Source organism: Megalobrama amblycephala, linkage group LG14 (genome assembly GCF_018812025.1).
Source record: "Megalobrama amblycephala isolate DHTTF-2021 linkage group LG14, ASM1881202v1, whole genome shotgun sequence".
NCBI lineage: Eukaryota > Metazoa > Chordata > Actinopteri > Cypriniformes > Xenocyprididae > Megalobrama > Megalobrama amblycephala.
Window position 1 is genome coordinate 14,581,204 of NC_063057.1, and position 27,629 is coordinate 14,608,832.

The 27,629-nt window shown below is 37.5% G+C and overlaps 2 protein-coding genes across 6 annotated transcripts in view; both read right to left on the reverse strand.

Moving 5' to 3' along the window:
- Positions 1–1,272: 1,272 nt before the first annotated feature.
- Positions 1,273–14,715, reverse strand: sinhcaf (SIN3-HDAC complex associated factor). Of its 2 annotated transcripts, none has more exons than XM_048155753.1 (6): positions 14,557–14,715; positions 11,434–11,561; positions 11,126–11,225; positions 5,257–5,380; positions 4,964–5,114; positions 1,273–4,860 (listed from the first exon to the last, which is right to left on the reverse strand). In XM_048155753.1, the coding sequence occupies exons 2-6, from the start codon at positions 11,559–11,561 to the stop codon at positions 4,602–4,604; spliced, it is 762 nt and encodes a 253-aa protein (XP_048011710.1). In that variant the 5' UTR covers positions 14,557–14,715; the 3' UTR covers positions 1,273–4,601. The 2 variants fall into 2 exon arrangements, with proteins under 2 accessions (XP_048011710.1, XP_048011711.1); XM_048155754.1 differs by lacking the exon at positions 14,557–14,715 and adding an exon at positions 13,260–14,418.
- A 2,015-nt stretch (positions 14,716–16,730) lies between these two features.
- Positions 16,731–27,629, reverse strand: part of dennd5b (DENN/MADD domain containing 5B) — a 47,834-nt gene continuing 36,935 nt past the window's right edge. For 2 of the 4 annotated variants that reach the window (XM_048154678.1, XM_048154675.1), the window contains 12 exons: positions 27,459–27,537; positions 26,526–26,607; positions 26,173–26,301; positions 25,662–25,783; positions 25,195–25,340; positions 24,505–24,546; positions 22,576–22,694; positions 22,304–22,491; positions 20,419–20,501; positions 20,195–20,321; positions 18,795–18,969; positions 16,731–18,704 (listed from right to left, as the gene is read on the reverse strand). In XM_048154678.1, the coding sequence (XP_048010635.1) occupies positions 18,521–18,704; positions 18,795–18,969; positions 20,195–20,321; positions 20,419–20,501; positions 22,304–22,491; positions 22,576–22,694; positions 24,505–24,546; positions 25,195–25,340; positions 25,662–25,783; positions 26,173–26,301; positions 26,526–26,607; positions 27,459–27,537 (1,476 nt within the window). In that variant the 3' untranslated portion in view covers positions 16,731–18,520. The remainder of the gene's footprint in view (positions 18,705–18,794; positions 18,970–20,194; positions 20,322–20,418; positions 20,502–22,303; positions 22,492–22,575; positions 22,695–24,504; positions 24,547–25,194; positions 25,341–25,661; positions 25,784–26,172; positions 26,302–26,525; positions 26,608–27,458; positions 27,538–27,629) is intronic. The other 2 variants (XM_048154679.1, XM_048154676.1) reach the window with 1 other exon arrangement.

Sequence of the window (27,629 nt, forward strand, 5' to 3'; positions counted from 1 at the left end):
AACTATAAGGTATATTATATTACAATACTGTACTAAACTACAGTATTTATTACAGTTGATCAGTTCACTATAGTTAATACTACAGTATGTTGTAGCATACATTAACAAAGTGTTGTAAATACTATAATATATACATTTTACTACAATTTACTATAGTAAGGTTCAAAAACATTATAGTATTTACTTTAAATTACTATAGTATTTTTCTTCTAATTGTTCTAATCTATATCTATCTATCTATCATCTATCCATCTATTTAGCTTGCTAGCTAGCTGTCAAATTTACATGGCAACTAAGTAGAAATAACTATGACAGAATAGGTAACAGGGTTGAATAAATAACAGGGTTGAAAATATAGTCTGTCAAACTAAGTCAGTCTAGCTAATTTGGGACCAAATATTGCTTTGTAGTTATTATGCTAAATATGTAACATGGAAACAGTAACTCTTGGATATAACAGGGTTGAATGATTGAGTTTGACAAATGTAGTTAACACTAAAATTTGTGTAAAAATTGACAAAATTGAATGAGATTGTTTACTTGACTTCCCTTCATGCTCTGTAACGTGTCCAGATGATGTTATTTCTGGTGTGTCACCATTTCAAATATCATAATTTAAAGGGCAGACATATGTTGTTTAAAAAAATAATAATAATTTTACATTTGGGGTTGGTAAGATTCTTTTGAAAGAAGTCTCATGCTCTCCAAGGCTGCATTCATTTGATCATACACAGTAAAAACAAAATGAAATATTATTACAATTTAAAATAACTGTTTTCTATTTGAATATATTTTACAATGCAATTTATTCCTGTGATGCAAAGCTGAATTTTCAGCATCATTACTCCAGTCTTCAGTGTCACATGATCCTTATGAAATCATTCTAATGATGATTTGGTGCGCAGAAATATTTCTTATTATTAGGTTTTATTATTATTATACATTTATGATTAATTTAATGTGTCCTTGCATAATGAAAATATTAATTTCCTCTTGGTAGTGCATTTCATCAGTTCATGTATTCCCTAGGAACTAAACCCACAACCTTATAGTGTTGCCATGCTCTATTGTTTGGCTTACAGAAACACCAGCCCTTGTCTATCTATGACCCTATCTAGCTTATTTAATGTTATTTATTGGTATGACCTAACTATATGTAGCCTACTATCATGGGTTCAATTCCCAGGGAATGCATAAATTAGTAAAATGTTTATCTTGAATGCAGTGTCAAATTTGCTTTTAAAGAGTCTGCCAAATGCATACACCAATGCACATAGTTTAACCATCACAAGTTACATTTATTGAGGAACAAGTAAAAAGTACAATATGTAAAAAAATACAAAACCTGCTTCATATATCTCTAATAATATGAATACAAAGTGCATAGCTACCATACATGCCTGTAGCACTACAACTAAAGGACTAGTCTAAGGAAAGGTATGTGGGCATTAGACACCCTCAAACAAAAGTATAAAAATAATAATAAAATAGTTGTACTTAGCATACACACACATTAAAAAAAATTGTTTTTACAGCTGTCCAGTCCTGAAGTTCTCCATAACATTAGTGAATCTCAGCCTACCATCTGTGTAAAAGCATTTCCAGTCCATATTGCAGTGTTAGGACAGACAGGTCAGTCCTACAACAAAATCTGATGAGACTTAAGAAGAAAAAGACCACAAAACAAATAAATATGAAATAAATAAGACAAAAGAGTATTCATAATAACCGTTGTTCAGTCTTACACATCTTATATTTACAAATAATGCCGACATAGAGATGACACGATAGGAAACCCCCAAGTGCTTCAGATGTTACCACAAATACAGTCATTGTTCATGTCATTCCATGATATGGCATATTCACACTAAGCCACGAGCTGCCACCATCAAAATACCCATTTCAAAACTGAGCTGATATTAAATAAATTCCCCAGAGAGAGAGAATTACAATTAATGTGCAATTGAGTGTTTTGTGTGAAACAAATGAACTCTCTAGCGCCACCCTCTGGAATTCAACAGAAGTATGTGTGCGTCAACGTAATTTGTACAATCCAAGACAGCCAAGGCCATCATAAACAATAAAATCATTAAAAAAAAACCTGACAGGACAGACCTATTGGACCATAAGGGAAAATTTAGGATATATAGTATGAATACTCCTTATATATGAAAGCTTATTACAGACAAGTCATTATTAATGAAAATGTACAAGCTGACATTGATTAGCATTTCAGTATTTTGAAAGTTTTCCCTGGAGAAAAAGGCAAAAGCACACACACACAATAACATATCAAACATAAAATAAACAAAAAGATCAAACCATGTGCTCAAATCTTTCATGACACTAAAAAAAGAAAAGAAAAAAGAATAGAATCTGTCATTGCGAGAACACTATTTACAAAAGGAAGAAGGGAGAGAGAAAAGAGGTATATGAACACATGTATATAAGATGACAGAGTAAATAGCAAAAATGTTGGGCTTTTTGGCTTTGAATGAGGCAATATTGAAAATATCCAATTCTAAAAAATATTTGAAGACAATTAAATCCCTGTCATAATTAAACAACACTGACAGTTGTCAAAATCTGATTTCATTTTTGTTCTTTTCTTTCATTTATCTACAAAAATATATTTTGGGACTGTCTCAAAATTTGCCCAAATGATTAATGTTGCAACATGATTGCAAATCAAAATAAAACAAAAATCTTCATAGAAGGCCATGCAAAATTCATGCAGAATTTCATCAAGACAATAGTTTCCTTAGCGTTCATGCTCGACACTGATCTTTACCAAAAACCTTAAATCTACACTTTTGGATATTTACATTAGTACACTGAATACAAGAGTGTTGATAACCAGGCATCATTTTTGGTTGGCCGTACCCAGTCCCATAGAAATGCTGTCTGGGGAAATGTTTGCAGTAAAACACTATGAATCGAGTTTGTTGCCCTTTAGTGACTGAATACAGACAACCTGCACTGAAATCAGGGTTTAAAAGTCACAGTTCACCCTAAAACAAAAAATTCTGCCATAATTTTCTCACCTTCACATCATTCTACTTCATTTTTCTTACATTAAACACAAAAAAATGTCATTTTTTTGAAGTATATCATACAATATTTTTTTTTTTTTCCCATATAATGAAAGTGAATGGGGACTGGCGCCATAAATCTCCAAAATGATAAAATAAAAAAGTCATATGGACTACATTTATTGCTAACATATGGCTTCAAAAGGCACACAAGTTGATTTTTAAGATACTTTTATGGTGCTTTTTGTCATTTTGGAGCTTCACAGTCCCAGTCCCCATTCACTTCCATTATATAGAATAAAGAAACCAGATGTTCTTCAAAAAAAGATTGAAACTACAGAGCCCCTAAAGATACATGATGGGAAAAAATATGAGATAGGAGGAAAAATTATGTCAATGCTTTTGCGTTAACGCAAATGTTTTGCGTTCCCTGAGAAACTTTGCATTTGCTCGTAAAACGTTGGAGTTCTTTGCAAGAGAACGCAATGTTTTCCTACCATCTCATATTTTTTCCATCACCATGTCCCTTAAGGGCTGGGACTCTGTATGAAACAAAATGAGGGTGAATGACAAAATAATGACATTTTTTTCCTTTACATTTTTTTTTTTTTTTACATTTTTAGGTGACCTGTCCCTTTAAATACAAACCAAGAGGAAAAAACAGAGCAGGCCTTAACAATAAAGACAAAGACAGAACAATATAAATTGGGGCTGTCAAACAATTAATTGTGATTAATCACATCCAAAATAAAAGTTTGTGTTTACATAATATATGTGTGTGTGCTGTGTATATTTATTATGTATATATAAACACACATATACATGTAAGTATTTAAGAAATGCATGTGTGTGTATTTATATATACATTATAAAAATTCACAGTACACACACGTATATTATGTAACACAAACTTATATTGGATGCAATTAATCACAATTAATCGTTTGACAGCAGTAAAATAAATATATAAAAGGCAAAGATCAAAGGCTTCCCTAAATAATGGCTATATACCAGCTGGAATGGTGGAATATCATCTTCTCTGAGCTAGAATTAAGCAGATGCTGCTTGCTGTATACAAATACTGTACACTAAATGCAGAGACAGTCACCCCAGAGGAAGGGCATTATGGTGCTCAAGGGTACAAAAGTGACAGTGTATGACTGTGGTCACTGTCCAAGTCTGTTCTCTGCATTTCTATGCATGATATATGTAGATCCAGCATTCTGTGTTTGAGTGGGATAGCAAAAAAGAAAACTAATTTTCCCTGGTCAACAAAAACAAGAAGAAGAAGAAGAATGGGTGAACTGGAATAGCATGGTACCAGGCTCTAAAAAACAAGGACGCCAGTTCAAGTTGATAAATAAAGGTTGATTCAACTGCAAAGGAAATGAAAGAGACGCATTCTCAACAAGGAGGAAAGAAACAGGAAAAGACGAACAAGGATCCAGCTGCTCTTGAATCGAAGGCAATCCGAGAGGACATCTTTGAGAGTGTCTGAGGGGCAAATCTACGCCTCTGACTCTCGAAGGCTTCCTAAGAATGCCAATTCAGTACCCTGGGAATGTGGCATCACCACTCCTCATCCACTTCCTGCTCCATTTTTATTTGGGGAGAGGAGTGCGTTTGAATAGATGAGAGAATTTCTTGACTGCTCTGCACCTCCTCTTTTTCAAGGTCTCCGTCCTCCTCTTCCTCTTCCTCCTCCTCTTCTTCTTCTTCTTCCTGCTCTTGCTCCTGTTTTTTCTGACAGCAGGGCTTGTAGAGATGTGGGTCAATCAGAACCTCCCCAAAGCGACCTTTATAGATGATGCCACAACATACCCGCTGCCTAGAGAGATTTGAAAATTAGCTCATGTCATTTAAAAGTATTCGTTCTGATGAACATTGAAAGTTCAAACTAGTAAATCAGACTGATTCAGCACAATAAATACCTTTTCCAATATGTCAGGTCCAAGAAGGAAAAGACTGGAGAGCGGGCGGAGCCAGGAGTCAACTCGGCGTCAGAACCTTCATCTGATTGGTTACTGTAGCTGGGTGACTGGGCGGGACTGGTGCTGGAAGTGGTGCTGTGAGCGTCTGAATCTGTTAACAAAGTCATTTTTTTATAAGGAACATGTCAAAAACAAGATTATTTATCAGAAACATGCAAAGAACCATTTCATGTGCGGGTTTTTTTTGTTGTTTTTTTTGTTATTTTTACTGAAATATGTGATTCAGTACTCACTGTGTCTCTTCAGCTCCTTCTGAACTCTGCTGATCTGGTTCGGTCTGATCCGTCTGGACAAGGATTTGACTTTCTTTGACTTCACCGTAGTTTTCAGACTGGGTCCCCCTCTTGCATCAACCACCTGATAACAATTGATAACAATAACAATCTTTAGACAATGACTACATTTATTTATTTATTTATTTTTCATATAATTATATTAGTTAGAAACAAAAGAATAAATATATTTATATTAATTTGTTTTTTAGGCATTATATTATATTATAGGATAGGTTCATAATTATTTATTTAATCATGTTTTATCAATTCAATCATTTATTGTCATAATATTTATATTATAGAATTTATAACCAAAACAATAAATGCATTTATATAATATAATATAATATAATATAATATAATATAATATAATATAATATAATATAATATAGGAGAGGTTCATAATTATTTATTTAATAATGTTTTATAATTTCAACCATTTATTGTCATACTATTTATATTATAGTATTTATAAACAAAACAATAAATGCATTTATATTAATTTGTGTTTTAGGTATTATATTATATTATATTATATTATATTATATTATATTATATTATATTATATTATATTATATTATATTAATGTCACATGTTTGAACTCTCGGTTTGTTCATTTTGTCACATGTCGTCCTTTGTTCAGTTTTTCCCGCCACTCTTTAGTTGTCATAGTTACAGATTGATTTGAGTTTCAGTTCAGGTGTGTCTTATTAATTATCCTCGCGAACTCCTCTGTTTTCCTTTGTATATAAGCCCTAAGTTTCTGCCTATTCCTTTTTTTGCATTGATGTTGTTTTGAGGTAATGTGGTTGTGTGCTCAGTTTTCTCCAAGTTATCACTTATGTTTTTCCTAGCTTTTTGTCTTCAATTAAAAGACTGTTTTTGTTCATCACTATAGCCACACCTTTTCGTGACAGAATGCAAGACCCCAACAGAAACAGAGGACTGGACCTTAAAACAATGATCCTGGCTAAGAACCGCCTGTGGCAGAATGGTTGGCCTTTGGAGAGGTATGTGGAAGAGTTTCTTGAAGTTTCCCATCGGGTGAGCTGGCCCGACGCCTCCCTTAATGTATTTTTGGCTGGGACTGGATGAGGATACCATTCGTAATAGCAAACCTGCTTGTTTTCTTGTTCTTTATTTAAATGGTTCAAATTTTAAAGTAGAAGTTAAAGTTTTCCTCATCCAGCCCCATCAGAAACATACTTGGCCTCGCCAGCTCACTACACGCCAGTGCCCTTCACATACTGCTCCAGTTATTGCTCCAGCCCTGAGTCAACTCCAGCCGACAAGCCCCCTCCAGTGTCCCCTCCAGCCCCTGAATACGCTCCAATGTCCGCTCCAGCCTCTGACCAGTGTCCAGTGATGGCTCCAGCCCCTGAGCCCGCTGCAGAGTCCACTCCAGCCCACGAGCCCCCTCCAGTGTCCCCTCCAGCCCCTGAATACGCTCCAATGTCCGCTCCAGCCTCTGACCAGTGTCCAGTGATGGCTCCAGCCCCTGAGCCCGCTGCAGAGTCCACTCCAGCCGACGAGCCCCCTCCAGTGTCCCCTCCAGCCCCTGAATACGCTCCAATGTCCACTCCAGCCTCTGACCAGTGTCCAGTGATGGCTCCAGCCCCTGAGCCCGCTGCAGAGTCCACTCCAGCCCACGAGCCCCCTCCAGTGTCTGCTCCAGTCTCTGACCAGTGTCCAGTGATGGCTCCAGCCCCTGAGCCCGCTGCAGAGTCCGCTCCAGCCCACGAGCCCCCTCCAGTGTCTGCTCCAGTCTCTGACCAGTGTCCAGTGATGGCTCCAGCCCCTGAGCCTGCTGCAGAGTCCACTCCAGCCCACGAGCCCCCTCCAGTGTCTGCTCCAGTCTCTGACCAGTGTCCAGTGATGGCTCCAGCCCCTGAGCCTGCTGCAGAGTCCACTCCAGACCATGAGCCCCCTCCAGTGTCTGCTCCAGTCTCTGACCAGTGTCCAGTGATGGCTCCAGCCCCTGAGCCCGCTGCAGAGTCCACTCCAGCCCACGAGCCCCCTCCAGTGTCTGCTCCAGTCTCTGACCAGTGTCCAGTGATGGCTCCAGCCCCTGAGCCTGCTGCAGAGTCCACTCCAGACCATGAGCCCCCACCAGTGTCTGCTCCAGCCCCTGAATATGCTCCAATGTCTGCTCCAGCCCCTGACCAGAATCTAGTGATGGCTCCAGCCCCTGAGCTCCCTCCAGTGTCTGCTCCAGCCCATGAGCCCCCTCCAGCGTCTGCTCCAGCCCCTGAATATGCTCCAATGTCTGCTCCAGCCCCTGACCAGAGTCTAGTGATGGCTCCAGCCCATGAGCCCCCTCCAGAGTCCGCTCCAGCCCCTGAATACGCTCCAATGCCCACTCCAGTCCATGACCAGTGTCCAGTGATGGCTCCAGTCCCTGACCCGAGTCCAGTGATGGCTCCAGCCCCTGAGTCCGCTCCAGCCCACGAGCCCCCTCCAGTGTCTGCTCCAGCCCCTGAATATGCTCCAATGTCTGCTCCAGCCTCTGTCCAGTGATTGCTCTAGCTCCTGACCAGTGTCCAGTGATGGCTCCAGCCCCTGAGCCTGCGACAGGTCCATTCCAACCCAGAAACCCATAGCTCCTCCCAAGAAAAATGCCCGTGGCCAAGCCTGGGGTCTGGGCCAAGGCCACGGAGGCCGCACCATCATGGTCCCTTGACCTGCCGGCTTCGCCCTGGCCTTCCGAGCCACCCTGGAGGCTCTCCAACCTACCAGCACCACCCTGCTCACTTGCCCGTCACCTCCAGGACTTCAGGGTGCCTGCCCCCCTCTCTGGTTGGACTCTTATTAGGCACAAGGATGTACCTTCCAGGAGGGGAGGTAATATCACATGTTTGGACTGTTCATTTTTTGTCATGTCCTCTTCAGTTTTTCCTGCCACTCCTTAGTTGTCATAGTTACAGATTGATTTGAGTTTCAATTCAGGTGTCTTAATTAGCCTTGTTAACTCCAGTTTTCCTTTGTAAATAACCCCTTAGTTTCTGTCTGTTCCTTGTCTTGCATAGTTATTTTGAGGTAATGTGGTTCAGTTTTCTCCAAGTTATCTCCCATGTGTTACCTAGTTTGAGTCTACAATTAAAAGACCATTTTTGTACATCTGAGTCGTGCGCTTCAATACAGCCACACCATTCCATGACTGTCAGATTTATAGTTAATGTATTTTCATATAAATTGTTACAATTTTACTCATGTATAGTGTACAATAAATTGTACTTTAGGCATTTTATTATTGCTCAGGGGCTGCATTCACAAAACATTTTATCTTGCCACTAAGAGTTCTCCTAAATGGCATTAAGTTTTTAGCTAAGTTCTCTTAACCTATTCACAAAGCTGCTGAGACTCTTTTACTAAGGAATAGAGAAGTCTTAAGCCAAGAGTAAGGGTGGGGTTGACCTTGTTGCTATGGACTATGCACACAGTGATTGGCTGATGGTGGAGTCTCTGTCAGCGATTATAATCAAAGAAATGTTGCCATATTCACATTTTTAAATAAAAATAAAGGTTTTAAAATGTAGTGTAATGAGTGTAAAATGTAATGAGTCATTAACTAGTGTATGTTCAGCAAACTTCCGGCCTCTTACATGTCTGCATCTCAAATGCATAATTTATGTGACAAATGATTATAAACAAAGTTTGGGAGGAGCACATTCAAACGGTCTATCTAATCAGCTCAACTCACCTATAGTTTCCTGCATCCCTCCACTACCCCATTACTCACTCTCAGCTGGGGATGAGGAGAACTGTTTGGGCTAAATTACAAGCGCAGAGCCCTCGATCCTCTTGGACAGTACGCCAAATATGCTTTTTATTCTATTCGATCGTTTGTAAGTGTGATCTAGTGAAAACTGCCACAGGTAATTGGACATTAAATATTTATTTTTTGCCGTTTTTTTATGGTAGATTCAAATCTATAAATCAAAATGCGTATTGCGTTTATAAAGAAAAGGTTCATCACCAAAGGCTCTATCGTTATTGCCTCAATGGTGTACAGCAGGGATGGGCAACTTCAGTCCTGGAGGGCCACTGCCCAGCAGAGTTTAGCTTCAACCCTAATCAAACACACCTGAACCAGCTAATCAAGGTCTTCAGAATTAGTAGAAAGCTATAGGCAAGTGAGTTTTTAATCAGGGATGGAGATAAACTCTGCAGGACACTGGCCCTCCAGGACCGGAGTTGCCCATCCCTGGTGTACAGTGTCTTTGGGTGAAATGCAAAGCAGATTGGCAGCAATGGCCATTAGGATTGTTTGTGATTTGTGCTGCGTCCCAATTCGCATACTATCCATTCTAAATAGTATTCAAAATAATAATTAGTATGTCCCAAATCGTAGTATGTTGAAATAAGTTTCCAAAGATACCCCGGATGGTCTACTTTTTCCGGTTAGATTTCGAAGTGCAGATCCATGCACACTTCTACGGCTAATATTGCCCATAACACACTACGCTGTGGACGAGGATTCGATTAGAACTATGAATAAAGTGTTTTAAAAAAAAAAAATGACGGATGTGTGAGACCGACGGTTAAGCAGAGCAGTTAAGATAAAGGGGCTTGATTAATAATCAGTATAACCTGACAAAAAGATATTTATTAAATGTTATCCACATATTTCATCTGCAATAGCATTGTGAACTTTTATAACGATGCATTTTGTCATTAACTTTTAAATGCATCATTATGCAAAGATGACCCATGACTGGCAGATTAACGTGTGACTACATTTCTCTCTGAAATGGAAGGAAATTAAATTTAATTGAATGTGGAGGATTTTAACACTGACAAGATGATTGACGGGGTAGTTTAAACAGTTACAGGTTGTGTAACTAAGCGATAGAGCATCCGTTAAAGATGCAATTATGACGAGGTAGTATGTCCCAAAGTTTGCATACTCTTCTGCTACACACTCAAAAGTATGTACTTTTTCTTTACAAAAACAGTACATACTTTTAGGACGTAGTATAAGTAGGCAAATTGGGACACAGCATAGGTCTTAGTGACTTGAGTACTCTTGACGACTAATGCTTCACAGATTTATGAGCTAGTTTTAACGCTAAAATGCTTTGTGAAATACTCTGAGCAAAAATTTAGGAGTCCTAAAATTAGGACTGACACGCCCATTATTTAAGAGTTTCTCCTAAATCGGCAACTTAGGAGCTACTTTTAGTCTTAAGATGTTTTGTGAATATGGCCCCAGATTCATAACAGTTTTATTTACTAATTGTCAATTTGTTATAGTGGTTAAAAACAATTTATATTTTATGTATATTATATACATGGTCAATTATTTAATGTATTTAGATATTATTAGTTACAACATAAACAAAACAGATAAATCTATATTTATCATAAGATGAACTACAACGGTTTCATCAGTGGACCAAACATAATTACATTAACTTATTTTTCATATCATATTAACTGCATTAGACTTCATTTGTAATCATTAGAATCTTACTGAATAACAAATTAGTGAATACTTTGATACAATGTAGCTTATTATTAATACTATTAAATCTGTTCAAATAAACATTTGAGCAGCATGTATAAAATTGTTTAAATATGTATCATCCTAAGCATGTGGGATTCCTTAAATAATTCTCAGTTCTTCCCTAAGGTTTCCTCCTCATCTACTTTATAATAAGGGAGTTGCCACTGCAGCTGCAGTTGGTTGTTCACTAAGGGGGGGGGGATTCTGTGAAAAGCTGCTTTAGAACGATATGTATTGAAAATTGAAAAGACTTCAGTGTGATAAACAAGAGGCTGTGTGAGTGTTCATGTGCACAGCCTGGCTGAATTTGGCGGAGCTTACATGATTCCAGTTCTTCTTGGAACCGACGGGAAGCTTCTTCCAGCGTTTTACCAGCAGGACACAAGCGTTGCAGATTTCACCAGAGCGTGTCTCTCCTAAACTGTAGAAGTATCCCATTGTATATCATTATTGCAGCATGCATATGGAAATCATTGAAGTTCTCACGTTACTACATTATTCCTTATAACATACCGCTTGACAACAGACACAATATACCAATGCTGTACTCACAGTAATTTCACCAGGCAGATGTTAATACCATAATACAAATGAACTACCAGCACATAATAGATATATACTCAACTCACCCAAAGCAGCTCTGAAAGTCTCTCTCATAGCGTTTGCTGTCAGTGAAACGGGAGCTGGAGGATTTTGCCCTGCAGATGCAACATCCATCAAGGCTGCGGTACATCTTCGGCTTATGAAAGCCAAACATCTGTGATGCAAGAAAAAACTTCTGCTGATTCACAATTTTTTACACTAACGTTTAAACACAGCTAGAATTTGATTGGATGCACCATAGTAACTACCATAGTTACTGTTATAGGTCCTCATTGTTATCCATGCTGACAACAGTTTTTGCTGCTTAATATGTTTAGGGAAATTGTGATACTTTTTTTCAGGTTTCTTTGTTGATCATAAATTCAAGTTTTAAAATTGAAGTTCAAAAGAGCAGCATTTAATTGAAATAGATTTTTTTTGGCACATTATAAATGTCTTTCGATCATTTTAATGCATCCTTGCTGAATAAAAGTTTTTTTTTCTTTTTTATCTAACGTATCCCAAACTTTTGAATAGTAGTGTATCATGGTTTCCACTCAAATATTGAGCAACACAATCATTTTCAACACTGATAATAAGAATGTTTCAATAAATCAGCATATTTATCAAAGATCATGAAGACTGGAATAATGGCTGCTATAATAATACTAATACTGATGATTATAACAAACATACTTTGTAAATGTATATATTAAAATATGTATATATATAAAATTATACAAATTAATATTAAAATATTTATGACTGCTTATTGTTGTCTTGTTTTTAATCATATCTTCATAATTCCTGTACATACACATACACACACATATACATATATATATATATATATATATATATATATATATATATATATATATATATATATATATATATATATATGTGTGTGTGTGTGTGTTCATGTTACTTTATGTAGGCCTACATATAAAATAAAGTGCATGAATAAAGTATGTGTGTGTGTGTATATATATATATATATATATATATATATATATATATATATATATATATATATATATATAAAATGTATGAAGACTCTAAGTGCCATTTGAAAATGATGGCATTTGATCTCATTTCTCCTAAAATGAGAATTTTTATCAAGCTTGCACGTTTATGTTCAGTTATTTCACTTTAATGGCAATGAAAAGGCCATATTAATTGCCATGAAAGTGAAATTACTGAACCTAAACATACAAGATTGATAAAAATTCTCATTTTAGAAGAACATTTCAGATGGCACTTAGAGGCTTTTGCATCTGAAGTCTTCATATATATGTGTGTGTGTGTGTGTGTGTGTGTGTGTGTGTATATATAGGCCTATACATATAGAATATTCCATTACACAGAGAGAGAGAGAGAGAGAGAGAGATGAAATATGGGTTATCATCAGTCATTATCGCGTCAGTGGGATAAGAGCTCAATGGACAGAGTGATCCATCTTATATAACTTGGGTGCTGATGGAGCCGGACACCGGTGGCCTCGCGCATCGACAGATCGGTGACAGCAGCGGTGCCTTCGCGAGGCATCCAGTTTACATTATAACTGGGTCATTACAGAGGAAACATCTGTCCAAACCTTTGAATTTTCATTTTTAATAAATAAACAAATAAATAATATATGGTTACCGAGAGAGAGAGAGAGAGAGAGAGAGAGAGAGAGAGAGAGCAATTTCTAATATTTATCCAGAGCACTGTACAGAGTGCGAGAGTTAAACGGGCGCTTCTATATTCTGCCTCTGACGCAATTCAAACATGGCAACGCGTTTGAGTGGAGAGGAGGGGTAGAAAATGGGGGCAAGAAAGTAATGCGATGCCGTTGCGGAAACCACGATCAAAAGTGCCATTAACCTACCTAAATGTGTCATCTAAAGTTATCCAGAGAACACCGAACGGACATTATCCATGTTTCGCGGTGTTTAAACGTGCAGTCGTTAGCACACTGCAGTGAAATGGTGCGTGTGTCCCGCCGTATTCACCGCCCACCAGCTCGCGCGGAAGCATGGCACGCCACACGGCATCTTTAAACACACACATTCAGCATGTTTTCACCGCAGTTTCACTGTTAAACGACTCCTGCTCTGTACGAGCAACTAATTCGCACGCTTTCTTTGATGCCAGTGGTGCTGAAAGAAGAAACATTATTGAATTTAGTCGAACTGCTCGTCCGCTGCTCTTTGTTTTCCGCGCGACTCTGCGTCAGTGGCTCGTGCGACTCCATGCTTCGCGCTCGAGACTGTAAACACATGCCGTCCGCGCAACAACTTCGCCGAAGAGCATCGAGAGCAAACAAAACACGCATTTGCATGTGCATTTGCGTAACAGGACAACTTAAGACACTTTAAACAGTCAGTCTGAATGCTAAAATAAAATATCGATTTTATAAGCTCCACGTTTAAATGCGTCAGTGACACCGCCTCCATCTCACATGAAATGAACGTTTAACAGTAGCAGAGCTCTAATCGTTATATTAACGCTGAGGGAGTTCGTAAGTAAAGCAGAAGTTTGGAAACGTTGTTGATGAGCTAGTGAAAATGCGGGTTTGTTTTGAAGCACACCCACCAACAGCGGAGCGAGACCACACGCAGTCACACGGATAGTTCAGTAGCGCAAGTTCAAAAACGAGTAGAAACAGCAAAACTTGTTTTAAATGTATACATACAATACACATATTTGAGAGCCCGTGTTTACTATAGTTTTATATAGGCTTCCAACCAGACTACGAATGCAAATTGTTTATTCTTAAAATGCAAGATGCCAATTTTGTGTCAAAACACTCAAATGTAACGCATTTTTGTTTATGTATGTTCTGACTTGTAAAATACAAAATGAACTCCGGCTTCAAATGAATCAATTCAAGCACTTAACAGCGATCATCAGCAAAGGATGCGAGCGCCCTAAAATGTGATGCGCTGTATGGGCAGCAGCCTCCTCATGTAAACACTAAACTTACGCTTTTATACTTAAGCAAAAACGTGAAACATTTCCAGCAGGCTTCACTGTTACATTTCTGACGAATGCGACAGCTTTCACCCGGGCATCGCACTGTCACACAACTTCTTAAGGGGGCCTTACGAAAGACGAATTATGACATCTAATGCACACATATAAACTGTTAAATAACTTTTACGCAAAAAAACATTTATTCTTACCTCGACTTGGAGCAGTTAAAGTCAAACCACACAGCGAAATCCAAGAGTTATAGGCGTTACACATTTAACAATGCGCCACTCGTTACTGTCTCACTTTCTGTCTGAGTGTAGTAAAATGTTTACGCATGCGCGGATGTCCATCCACCATTTTCTGAATTTCTTCAATCAACCTCATTTGCATACGCCTCTGACGTTTGACTGCGTCTGCATTCTATTGCCCATATAAGGACAAGAAAATTACGCGGGAAACGTGGGCGGGTCAGGTTGCCAGGGCAGCAGCCAGTGCGCTGCGATCCCGGTGGGCGGAGTTACGCTCTACTACTATGAGGACAGCAGATGTCGGAACGAACGCAGCACATCTTTCTCGCTCCGTGTCCGTCAGCCATGAGCACATGTCGGCAGCTTCGTCTTCGACACTTCATCATGAAAATAGTTCTGCTGCAGAGTAAATTAAATAGACTGAAGGAACTAAACGACATTAAACCAAAATTTTGATGGTTTTGGGACCAAAAAAACGTTAATTTCCTAAAACAGCAGAGTGGAAGAAGTACATTTTGTTTCGTTTGTAACTCAGTGTTTTTTCCCCCTCAAACTTTGACGTAAAATTCCTTTATTTGCTTGCTATATATACGTTTAGAAAATTACTTGTCAATTATGTGTAAAAATGGTAAACTTATAGGGAACATTTTCATTCAAAATGGCTAATTACATGAGGAGCAACACACTCTTAAAACAGATGTTTAAACACAACACAACCTGTTATATCTTAAAGGATTAGTTCACTTTCAAATAAAATTTTCCTGTTAATTTACTCACCCCCATGTCATCCAAGATGTTCATGTCTTTCTTCAGTCAAAAAGAAATTAAGGTTTTTGATGAAAACATTCCAGGATTTTTCTCCTTATAGTGGACTTCAATGGAGCCCAAATGGTTGAAGGTCAAAATTACAGTTTCAGTGCAGCTTCAAAGGGCTTTAAACGATACCAGACGAGGAATAAGGGTCTTATCTAGCGAAACGATTGGTCATTTTTGAAAAAAATACAACTGTATATGCTTTATAAACACAAATTATCACCTTGCAAGTGCTTCCGCCAAAACCGCACTTTAAGCTTTTTGTAGAATACGAAAGTGCGGTTTTGGCGGAAGCACGTGCAAGGCGATCATTTGTGTTTGTAAAGCATATACAGTTGTATATGTATATGCATATGCATGTATGTGCATGTATATGTATTTTTTTTCGAAAATGACCGATCGTTTCGCTAGAGAAGACCCTTATTCCTCATCTGGTAATGTTTAAAGTCCTTTGAAGCTGCACTGAAACTATAATTTTGACCTTCAACCGTTTGGAGTCCATTGAAGTCACTATAAGGAGAATAAGCCTGGAATGTTTTAATCAAAAACCTTAATTTCTTTTCGACTGAAGAAAGAAAGACATGAACATCTTGAATAACATGGGGGTGAGTAAATTATCAGGAAATTTTTATTTGAAAGTGAACTAATCCTTTAACACACCCATGTGTCTAGTTAAGGACAACACATTTTGTGTTACTTTTAACTGTGTTGTTCCTGCTCATTTTCTACACACTAATGTGTTATATTTACACAATTTGTGTCAATTATGTACACAAAATGAAACAAAACGTGTCACAAAAAATGTGTTATTAATTAACACATCCTTTCTGAGAGTGTACCATATCTGTCATTTAACATTCGTTACAGTTAAACATTGGTTAAACCATCAGGGGTGTCCAAACTCAGTCCTGGAGGGCCACTGTCCTGCAGAGTTTAGCTCCAACTTGCCTCAACACACCTGCCTGGAAGATTCTAGTAAGACCTCGATTAGCTGGTTCAGGTGCGATTAACTGGGGCTGGAGCTGAACTTTGCAGGACAGTGGCCCTCAAGGAACAGGATTGGATTAAACTGTCAGGTTGCAACACTCCTTGCTCTCCCTAAAATCTCAGGGTTCTTATAAAAACACTAATTTGATTCCTATGAGCCAAATGCTGAACATTTGTTTCACAGATGCCATCAGCATGTCCCTAAACTAAAAATAATGTTGCATGAAGAATGACTCTTTCTATAATAGAGGAATGTCCTCTGGGACCTGGAATACCATGCATGTCTAAATGTCCTGTCTGCACACACCTTTCAAAGTTCAGAGAGGACACAAGTATGGACTTACTGAGCAATTTTAATGGGTTGCTTCACAAATATAAACATGATGGTGGAACCTACTCATTTTACAAAGGGAGCATTTATGATCGATGTTTAGAAGCTTTTCATATACAGGTGGGGAAAAAAAAAAAAACATTAACCAGTATGGAATGAAACCGAAAGGATTTAGAAGAGGAACAAATTAATTTACAGCAACAATACTTCTCCAAGATCTAAAACGTCGCATGCTTCAGCACCGCAAACAAAGGGACAGTTCCTGCGGTTTCCTCATGCCTCCAGCCAGAGGATTCTTTGTGATTTCAGCAACTTTTGGGGCCCAAAACAAAGTCGACTTTTACACAAGATGGACGTTCCATTCTATACAAAGTCTGAACACATCATAAAGTAGATTTACTAAAATAAATAAGTGATACAGTGTCAGCTTACTGCATAAGTCACCTCAAGATTGAGTTAATCCAAAATCAGACATAAGTTTCGTCCGAAAATAAATACATACAAATGATCCGAGTAGTTATAAAAAGAAATAAAATACACAGGTTGACGTACTACAGATCTCTTAGATTAAATGCTTAAAGTAACATTAAGTGATTCAAAGTTGCAATTCATCCTGTAACAAATGCGTTTACTTGATTTCTCTCAGCATGGATTCCGGATTAAAACTGATGCATAAGAACATAAACATAACTGGTTATTTAAGGACAATACTTCTTAATTTCTAAGCAACGTGCAAGTAATGCAGTAATCAAACATGGATTTACAAAGTAATATGTTGCATTTAGACCTTCAATTAGTGATAAATACTAGGGTTTACACTTTATAATTTAAAGCACCCCATAAGTAACTGTAATATTTAAGATTTGAGAGATTTTAACTGCGATTTTAAAGGTTAATGGCAAACAAAGAGTCTGAAAGAGGCTTGTTATTGCTTTCCAGTCTTGATTTCCAGTGTTTCTTTCTTAAACAAAAATTTAAAACATGATACTGAAGTATCTAAGAATGAAGTTAATACTCATTGGCAAAATAAACATCTTTCCAAAGTGTTCATCTGATAAACCAGCCACACACACACATACACGTGATACTATCACACATCTTGTAACATACAGCGATTCACATCATGTCGGAATGTCCTTTTTCTCTGAAAATTCATTTGATAGGCTTTTAACCAAGAGAATGTTTCAAACTGACACCCTCGAATTCGGACTATCCAATGTCAAGACTCTTTCTTACAAACTGACAGCCAATCAGCACATCAGTTTAACATTGATTTAGTGATAAAATTCAAGTCATTATAAACACTTGATGTCTGAATTCCTCAAGTATAATAGTTTTGCCTGTCAGATGCCGGTTATTGAGAGTATCGGACATATAATCTGCCAGAACTCAGCAGTGCTCAGTATCTTGACATACTTTGCAAAAAACATGCTTCCTACAGTGCTTTCCAGAGAGACAGCACATGATCTGAAGCAGAAACGCTAGCAGATACGACTCCGTCTGTCGCTCGCAGACAAATGACCACAGGTTTGAAAGCAAAATCCACAGGGAAAAAGTAAGTCTTTCAGTTAGAAAGAACACAACTCCAAATACTGCTACAAAACACATTTCTGAAGTTCAAAGTTCATTTCTTTGGGGGTGGAGGAGACAGTCATGTTGAGAGAAGCTTCGATAAGTCCTCAGTCTTTCCCTGGTCAGCAAATGCACAAGGCAGAGTAACTTGTAGAGCCGCTTTGGCCCTGAGGGTGGCAGCAGAGAGGGGGAGCAGTCTGAATTTAACCTCAGCATGAGGAGTTACAGCTCGACGCTTTTCGTAAAGGAGGTCTCCAGCGTGATGGGGAAGTCACTGAGTGTTTCCAGAACACCGACGAGAGAGCTGACGGTGAGTTTGTCTCGAAGTAACGCATTCTCCTCGTACATACGTGTGATGACAGGGCATTCGGCCAGCAGAGGGAGCCACTGCGGCAATAATCGGTCTCTGTGAGAGTGGGATACACATGCAGACAACTTAAGTATATTTTGCTCTGACTTTCAGATGCTTTATATATATACACATATTTTTCCTTACCTTGCCCCGAGGCAAACTAGCAGCTGGAACTTTCCATCCTTGCCAATGTTGCGTGGCATATTGTTAATGGCGTTGACGTATCGACAGAAAGATTCACAATTCGGACCAAGAGGCTCTGGTATTTCTTGGAGGTCTCCAATCTGATCTGCATTCTCCATAAACGCTACTATTCTCTCTGTACAACACACAGACACAGTAATACATTCATTATAAACCTACAAATGTGTATGTTGATGTAGGAAATAAATAATGAAATATATACAGTACAGTCCAAAAGTTTGGAACCACTAAGATTTTTAATGTTTTTAAAAGAAGTTTCGTCTGCTCACCAAGGCTACATTTATTTAATTAAAAATACAGTAAAAAACAGTAATATTGTGAAATATTATTACAATTTAAAATAACTGTTTTCTATTTGAATATATTTCACAAAGTAATTTATTCCTGTGATGCAAAGCTGAATTTTCAGCATCGTTACTCCAGTCTTCAGTGTCACATGATCCTTCAGAAATCATTCTAATATGCTGATCTGCTGCTCAAGAAACATTTAATGTGTACAATTGTACAAAATATTTGTGTACAATATTTTTTTTCAGGATTATTTGATGAATAGAAAGTTCAAAAGAACAGTGTTTATCTGAAATCTAATCTTTTGTAACATTATAAATGTCTTTACTGCCACTTTTAATTGATTTAATGCATCCTTGCTGAATAAAAGTATTAATTTCTTTAATTTCTTTTCAAAAAAATAAAAAAAAATTCTTACTGAACCCAAACTTTTGAACGGTAGTGTATAATGCTACAGAAGCTTTGTATTTCAGATAAATGCTGTTCTTTTGAACTTTCTATTCATCAAGGAATCCTGAAAAAAAAGTACACAACTGTTTTCAACATTGAAAATAATCATAAATGTTTATTGAGCAGCAAATCAGCATATTAGAATGATTTCTGAAGGATCATGTGACACTGAAGACTGGAGTAACGATGCTGAAAATTCAGCTTTGCATCACAGGAATAAATTACATTGTCAAATATATTTAAATAGTACACAGTTATTTTAAATTGTAATAATATTTCACAATATTACTGTTTTTTACTGTATTTTTAATTAAATAAATGTAGCCTTGGTGAGCAGATGAAACTTCTTTTAAAAACATTAAAAATCTTAGTGGTTCCAAACTTTTGGACTGTACTGTATATATATATTAAGCAAGCATAATGATAATAAAAAATATTTTCTATCACATATTAAAATGCTTAAATGGCTCCATTTGAGTACTTTTGGAGGACAAAAATTGAAAATTTTTATTCTGTTTGAGTGAATATTTTGGAGCTCAAAAATCTTAGAATAACAGTTATTAACTATGTACTCTCACAGGGAAACATTTAATAAGCTTTACCATAGAAATCCCACACAAAGACATTTTTCTGAAAGATTCGAGCTGAGCGGAATCCATGATGGAAGAACTGCTCCAGTGCCCAGACCAGACCACCCTCACCACACAGCAGAACCGTAAGACTGCCCCTCTGAAAGCACAGACAGACACCGTTTAGGTTAAAAACAAAAAAAAAAGGGGACAAGGCAAGCATAAAGTGACAATATTCTTAAGTGGGCGTGTCATACCTCTTTCTCCGGTTTGTGGAAATGCTTTATAATATTGTTGACTGCTTCACCGATGGATTCCTGTATCTGAACAGTTGTTGGTTCTGAAAAAAAGAAGGATTGCATTTAACAAGATGCTCAAAAAGGTTTAACACTTAAATACGATAACAGTACTTCACATTATTATCATTTTAAAAATAGTTAAGAATCATGTGCATTCATATTAGATGAAGACAATCATATCAGTAGACTAATAAAAGATTATTTATTTTACAAGGAGAGGGTCGCTTCATGGAGGCGGCCATTTTTAGATCACACGAATACCAATCACTTCATTTCCCTAATCCCTATGATTTGACACTTTAATGCATGAAATAAATTATGGCTGACTATTAAAACTTTCCCTGCCACTGATGGAATTTTCCAGCTTTCCATTTTGTTTCCCACTGTTATACAGTAGGGGGCGCTATTACTCATCTTCTGAAAGAATAGAGAATCTCTGGATCAAAACACAGGCAAAAAAGGAACAGAAACTAGTGATAAAAGCATTTCTTATGTACATCGTAGTCTTCAAAAAACAAAAAGCGATTTTGTTCAAAATGTTGCTTTTTTTAAAAATAAACTTACCCACATTCCAGTGTTGATTAAAAAAAAAAATGCATGAAGCTAAAATATTTTTTTTTTTGTTTTAAAGCAGAGGCTCTGTTCTTTCTTGCATGTTCAGATATTCATACAATAAAATCATTTTTTTAAATAAGTTCTGTGAAAATGATCAAAAATGCTGGCAACTTATTTATAAAGCGCTGGAGGGGAAAGTGTTAAAGGTGCCCTCGAATTAAAAATTGAATTTATCTTGCCATAGTTAAATAACAAGAGTTCAGTACATGGAAATGACATGCAGTGAGTCTCAAACTCCATTGTTTCCTCCTTCTTATATAAATCTCATTTGTTTAAAAGACCTCCGAAGAACAGGCGAATCTCAACATAACACCGACTGTTACGTAACAGTCGAGGTGTACGCCCCCAATATTTGCATTTGCCAGCCCACGGTCCCAACATTATCATTATAAAAGGCATTAGACAAGGGCAAAACGTCTGGATGTGCATGGCTGAATCAACAGACTAGGTAAGCAAGCGAGAACAATGGCGAAAAATGGCAGATGGAGCAATAATAACTGACATGATCCATGATTACATGATATTTTTAGTGATATTTATAAATTGTCTTTCTAAATGTTTCGTTAGCATGTTGCTAATGTACTGTTAAATGTATTCACGGAGACAAGAGAGCCGTCGCTATTTTCATTTTTAAACACTTGCAGTCTGTATAATTCATAAACACAACTTCATTCTTTATAAATCTCTCCAACAGTGTGTAATGTTTGTTTTAGCCATGCAGCATAGCCTCAAACTCATTCAGAATCAATGTAAACAATATAACAGTATACAATACTCACATAATCCGACGCATGCATGCCGAACACTTTGTAAAGATCCATTTTGAGGGTTATATTAGCTGTGTAAACTTTGTTACGGCACTGTTTAAGGCAAGCGCGAGCTCTGTGGGCGGATAGCACGGGATTTAAAGGGGCCGCAGCATAAAATCGCCGCATTTATAATGATGCCCCAAAATAGGCAGTTAAAAAAATTTATTAAAAAAAAAATCTATGGGGTATTTTGAGCTGAAACTTCACAGACACATTCAGGGGACACCTTAGACTTATATTACATCTTTTAAAAACAAAATCTAGGGCACCTTTAAGAGCATTTCTATAATATCATTTGTCAATGAAAGCATTTTCATTTTTGTGATGCTATATTCAAACCACTAGGTGTCAGTGTAAGTCCAAGACCACGACCAATCAAACATTACTGAGAGCACCTTTGAAATACAAGCTAAACGTACTGTTTCCACGTCCTGTAAGTGACGTGATGCTAATTCGTCGGATCTGGGAAGGTGATCGCTGAAGGGGCGGAGTCTTAGCCCCTCGGCCTCCATCTTCATCGTTGCACGGAACTACAAATTCACCAATCAGAACTCGCTCAAGACTGCCATCATCCACGCCCTTCCCCAGCCACCTGCCACACGGGAACCTGGAAAGGATAACAAGTGAATAACAAGAAAGCCATAAAAGGAACAAGACATAGGGAATGCTAAGAGAACAGAGTAGGCCGTACTTGTATGTGTGGCCAGTGATCTCATTGCGGACCATGACACAATCCACCAGCCACTTGGCAAGCAAGCCAGAATTATCATGACCCAGCTGCACTGTTGTCAACTTCCCGAGGTTCTGACGCTGTTAGACACATATACAAAACAGATAATGGGAAAATGTCAGAGGCATTAAGCAGCTGTCTGAGAATAACTGACCTGTTTGAGGGTGTGAGCAACGGAAGGACATCAAGATAGTGAAAGTGTACAATTTACTATTGCTGGTTTAGACCACAGTAAATATTTTCTATGGCTCTAAATAAATAGTTAGGGAATTAAAGGATTAGTTCACTTTCAAATTAAAATTTCCTGATAATTTACTCACCCCCATGTCATCCAAGACGTTCATGTCTTTCTCTCTTCAGTCGAAAAGAAATGAAGGTTTTTGATGAAAACATTCCAGGATTTTTCTCCATATAGTGGACTTCAATGGCCTCCAGACAGTTGAAGGTCAAAATTACAGTTTACAGCGATCCCAGACGAGAAATAAGGGTCTTATCTAGAGAAACCATCGCTCATTTTCTAAAAAAAATGTAACCATAAATGCTCATCTTGAACTAGCTCTCTTCTTCTCTATTTGAATTCCAGCAGTGTAGACACGGCTAAGTGTATTACTGCCCTCCACAGGTCAAAGTTTGAACTAAATTGTCATTTACAATATGCTAGTGCAAGTATATAACAATTAGTTACACTGCTGGAATTCAAATAGAGAAGAAGAAGAGAGCTAGTTCAAGATGAGCATTTATTGTTAAAACTTATATATGTATATATATATATATATATATATATATATATATATATATATATTATTTTAATTAAGAAAATGAGCAATGCTTTCTCTAGATAAGACCCTTATTCCTCGTCTGGGATCATGTGGATACCGTTTGGGCTCCATTGAAGTACACTATATGGAGAAAAATCCTGGAATGTTTTCATCAAAAACATTAATTTCTTTTCGACTGAAGAAAGAAAGACATGAACATCTTGGATGACATGGGCGTGAGTAAGTTATCAGGAAAATTTAATTTGAAAGTGAACTAATCCTTTAACTAAACGCAAGTGTACAAACAGGGTCCAAAATGAACACTCTGAAAGCTTCAAATGAGAGCAAAAAAAAAAAAACTGGCTTTGGTGAGTAAATAAAAGTTACTGGCCTGAGCCATCAAAACAAAAATATGAGGAAAAAAATAATGATATATATTGAGGTTAGGGTTATTACAGTTTTATGGCTTGAAAAAAATACTTATGGTCATTTTGTATTATAAATATGGCATTTTCTGTGTGTCTAACAGTTCATTTTGGATCCTGTGTACAAGTAATAAATAATAATAGAAACATTTATGGTTTCTACAGTTAGCCTAATTTTCTAGTCTAGTATAAATTTCATGTTTAAGGGGATAGTTCACCCAAAAATGAACATTCAGCCATTTATTCGCACACAAGTTGCTCCAAACCTGTATGAGCACAAAACAAGATATTTTGAAGAATATGGGTAACCAAACAGTTGCCATCCCCCATTGATTTCCATAGTATTTTTTTTCTCCATACTATGGAAGTCAATGGGATCCATCAACTGTTTGGTTACCAATATTCTTCAAAGTATCTTCTTTTTGTGTTTAGCAGAAGAACAAAATTCATACAGGTTTGGAACAACTTGAGGGTGAGTAAATGATAAACATTTTCATTTTTGGGTGAACTATCCCTTTAATTTTAGATTTTTTTCCCCGTATGTGCACTACAATTGAAAACGGTTGTTGTACAAATTTTGGGAAAATTAAGTTAGAGAGGAACCCAAAGGAGAAAGAGGCGATTTCTCTAAGGGGAGAAGAAGAAAAATGGAGAGATGGATGAATGAAGAGAGAGGGAGGAATAAAATGGAGGGATGTGCACCTAACCTTGAAGGCGATGGAGATGTGCGTGTGAGGCCTAAAGGCAGACTGTGAGAGGACACAGAATGAGTTAGAACATGATGGATGATTGACAGCAAGACAAATGGCAGTGATTGGTTGTATGAGGTGGGATGTAAGAAAAACACCTCCTTCCTCAAATTTATAGATTCAAGCATATATAGAGGGGTTTTGATCACTAATACATGAATCACCATCTCAGTTTGGGGAAAAAAGAAACAATCTGGACCATCAAGAAAATCTTTTGGTGAAAAAATTTTTTCAAAGGCCAAAGCAAAAGAACAAATTTTGTAATTTTTTTCCATTGAGAAGAATAAAGAGTAAAAGGATGAGTTATGGTAAGAGAAACAAAAATATTACTAAAACTAATAAAAGGCCTAAAAATAATTTCTCTTTTTTTAAGATGAAACGTGACACTGTTATCAAGAGGTTCGCCCTGTTAATTTTCAATTTTATTTCTTAGATATTTTGTTCAGCTAAACTTTTGTTCAGTCATTTCCATAAACAGTTTCAATGTAGCAGATGTTCGAAAGACCTGCAAGCACACTCAATTCTGCGGATGAGAGGATGGATGATTGTTTCAGTCCCACAGGAAAACAAACTGTGAAACACACTCAAAATAAACTGCTGTATCAGTTTCAGAGCAGAACAGCTGGAGCGCGACATCACGACACTCACATCAAACGTCATTTCCAGAACATTCTTTGTGATCTGCAGGATGCCGGAGTCGCCCAGCTCGCCGGACACACACAGCCAAGGGTTGGACGTCGTCATGGTGTTACTAAGCTTCTTGATAGGGATGATAACGGCACGGTACGGAATCACTGAGGACACAAAAAGAACATAAATCAGCTTGCAACTAAACACAACATTATACAAAAAGACAGAAAAGTTGACAATGACAAATCATAAATATAAATTTTTCATGATTGGTCCATCAATCGAACTGTAATGCAGCATCAAATCAATGTCCTGACATGATGGATGCCATTTTATATGAGCGTTTGCATCAAATATGCAACCAAATATTCAAGATTTGTGAAGAACAAATGTAAAATTTTAATCCACATTGAATGACGGTAGTTGCAGTCCTGGTTTGCACATCTGTACATCTGTGTGTGTGTGTCTCAGTCTCTGGGACGTACTTATGGTGGTGAAGACGCTGGTAAAGCAGAAGTAGTCCACTGCATTCAGGCTCAGGAGATGAAAGAGAAACTGTTCTTTTTCCTCTTCGCAGCGCAAGAAGGCGTACCGCTTGTACAGCTTCCTGTGGGAACATCGCATGCTTAATAACAGGTGCAGCTACTTGAAACGGGTCAGCGTGCGAGTACTTGTTTGCGTCACTCAGAAGTTCTTGTGAGGAGCATGTTTTTTGGTGTATATGTGGGAATCTCAAAGCCTGCAGGTGTGTGTGAGCGTAGTTTGTTTTTTAACGGCACGCCAGCTTCTGTGGCTATTTTCTTGGTGAGAAAAGTTTATGGTAAACTATATCAGGTTTTTAAAATCTCTAAAACATGGATTTTGACAAAAAGTGACAAATGTTCTCCTATAAACGTGTGTCATCATGGATTGGCATATTCAGCAGTGGGTATAAACATCGATTTGAAAAATGTAGTGTAGATGGGAGTTTGGATGTGTGTTAAGTATGGTACGCACTTGGTTAAGGCCTGGTTAGACAGCAGCTGTTTGAGATGCTGGGAAAGTAGTTTTTTCTCCAGAGACAGACGGATCCAGGCGCGTGCTCGACCTACATCGGTCTTAATCTCTCCCATGTTCTGGATGTGTCTGAGTTGAAAGAGAGAAAGGATGACGGAGAAAGAGAAAAACAAAAGCAATGGTGTAATTGATTGTATGTGGGTTGAAATGGCCACAAGCAACGGAAGATTGTAGGTGTAAATCAAAAAAACATCACGTCACTTAAAAATTACCCAGCTGAATTATTAGACAACCAAACCAATGTAATACGGATTACCGTATACGACAATTGTCCTCGGGCGATAAACACACACCTCATATCCTGTATGACTGAGACACGTAATGCAGGAAGACCAACACTGGACTCTGGCTTTCGTCTTTCCTGAGCATTAGACACTGTTGAGCAAGAAAGTTTTTTAAAGCAGATTTTCAATGTTGGAATGAAATGGAAATTCACCTATTTTCTAAATGCATGTTATTGATCTTAGTGTAAACATTTCATACATGCAATTTTTTTGACCTTGAAATTATTAAATCAAAGTATCATAACTCGATCTTTCAGTGAAAAGACTGACTTAGACGTAGATGTGACGTAGACTTTTCCAATATTTCTCCCTTTCATACAAATCGACTGCAAAATTGCATTCAGATCCACCATCCAATCAACAACCGATGAATTGAATGCCGTCCTACATTTTTTTATTTTAGATAATCAGCTTCACTTGAATGTGCGTCACAATACAGAAGATCTGTCGCTACTTCTGTTCCATTGAGACTATAAATCCCTTCATGCAGAGCTTTTAGCCTGTTAGCATACTTAGCATGTTGAAGACTTCTAGCTACAAAAGCTTGATGTCAAAAAAGCAATTTAAAACCTAACACAAGTACGTTTTGCAAGCACTAGCAGTTGTTAACATCAAAAATTCACAAGTATACATCTCCCTTTCAGGTTTTCTAGGAGAAAAACTGAGCAATTTAAAGTTTAAAGCTAATTAGCTTGTAAACATGTTTAGCTAAGTCTCGAACTTCCAGAAGGCAGCAAAACAAAAGCTTGGGGTCTAAAAAAAAAACGCATATAGTGTTTTACGTACAAATATATTTACACTATTTTGTGCAAGACGAATCTAAATGCGACCCTACAGAAATCGACACCCCTGAAAGTCATTCTATAATTTGCAGAGTGACTTGAGTAGAGTTGTTTCTGGTCTTACAATCTCTTATGCATTTATGAGGAAAGTTTTTTTTACCTGGAGACTCTGACAGCATTTCGTTTTTCTCTTCTCTTGCCTGGTAGTGCAATAAATGAGACCACAGTGCAGACTTTCCCTGTGAACCAGGATGACAGCACACAAATGATTCTGAGCATTAGGCTGCCTGTGTTATAATATAATGTGAAATTCATTTCCATTTGTTTGCGT

Bases quoted from the DNA above. Each gene is read 5' to 3' on its own strand.
- sinhcaf (XM_048155753.1), bottom strand. From the start codon at position 11,561: ATGTTTGGCTTTCATAAGCCGAAGATGTACCGCAGCCTTGATGGATGT. The intron at 5,381-11,125 runs GTAAGCTCCGCC...AATTGTTATCAG, and splicing joins CCAAGAAGAACTGGAATCAT to GTGGTTGATGCAAGAGGGGG. The intron at 4,861-4,963 runs GTATTTATTGTG...AAATCTCTCTAG, and splicing joins GACCTGACATATTGGAAAAG to GCAGCGGGTATGTTGTGGCA.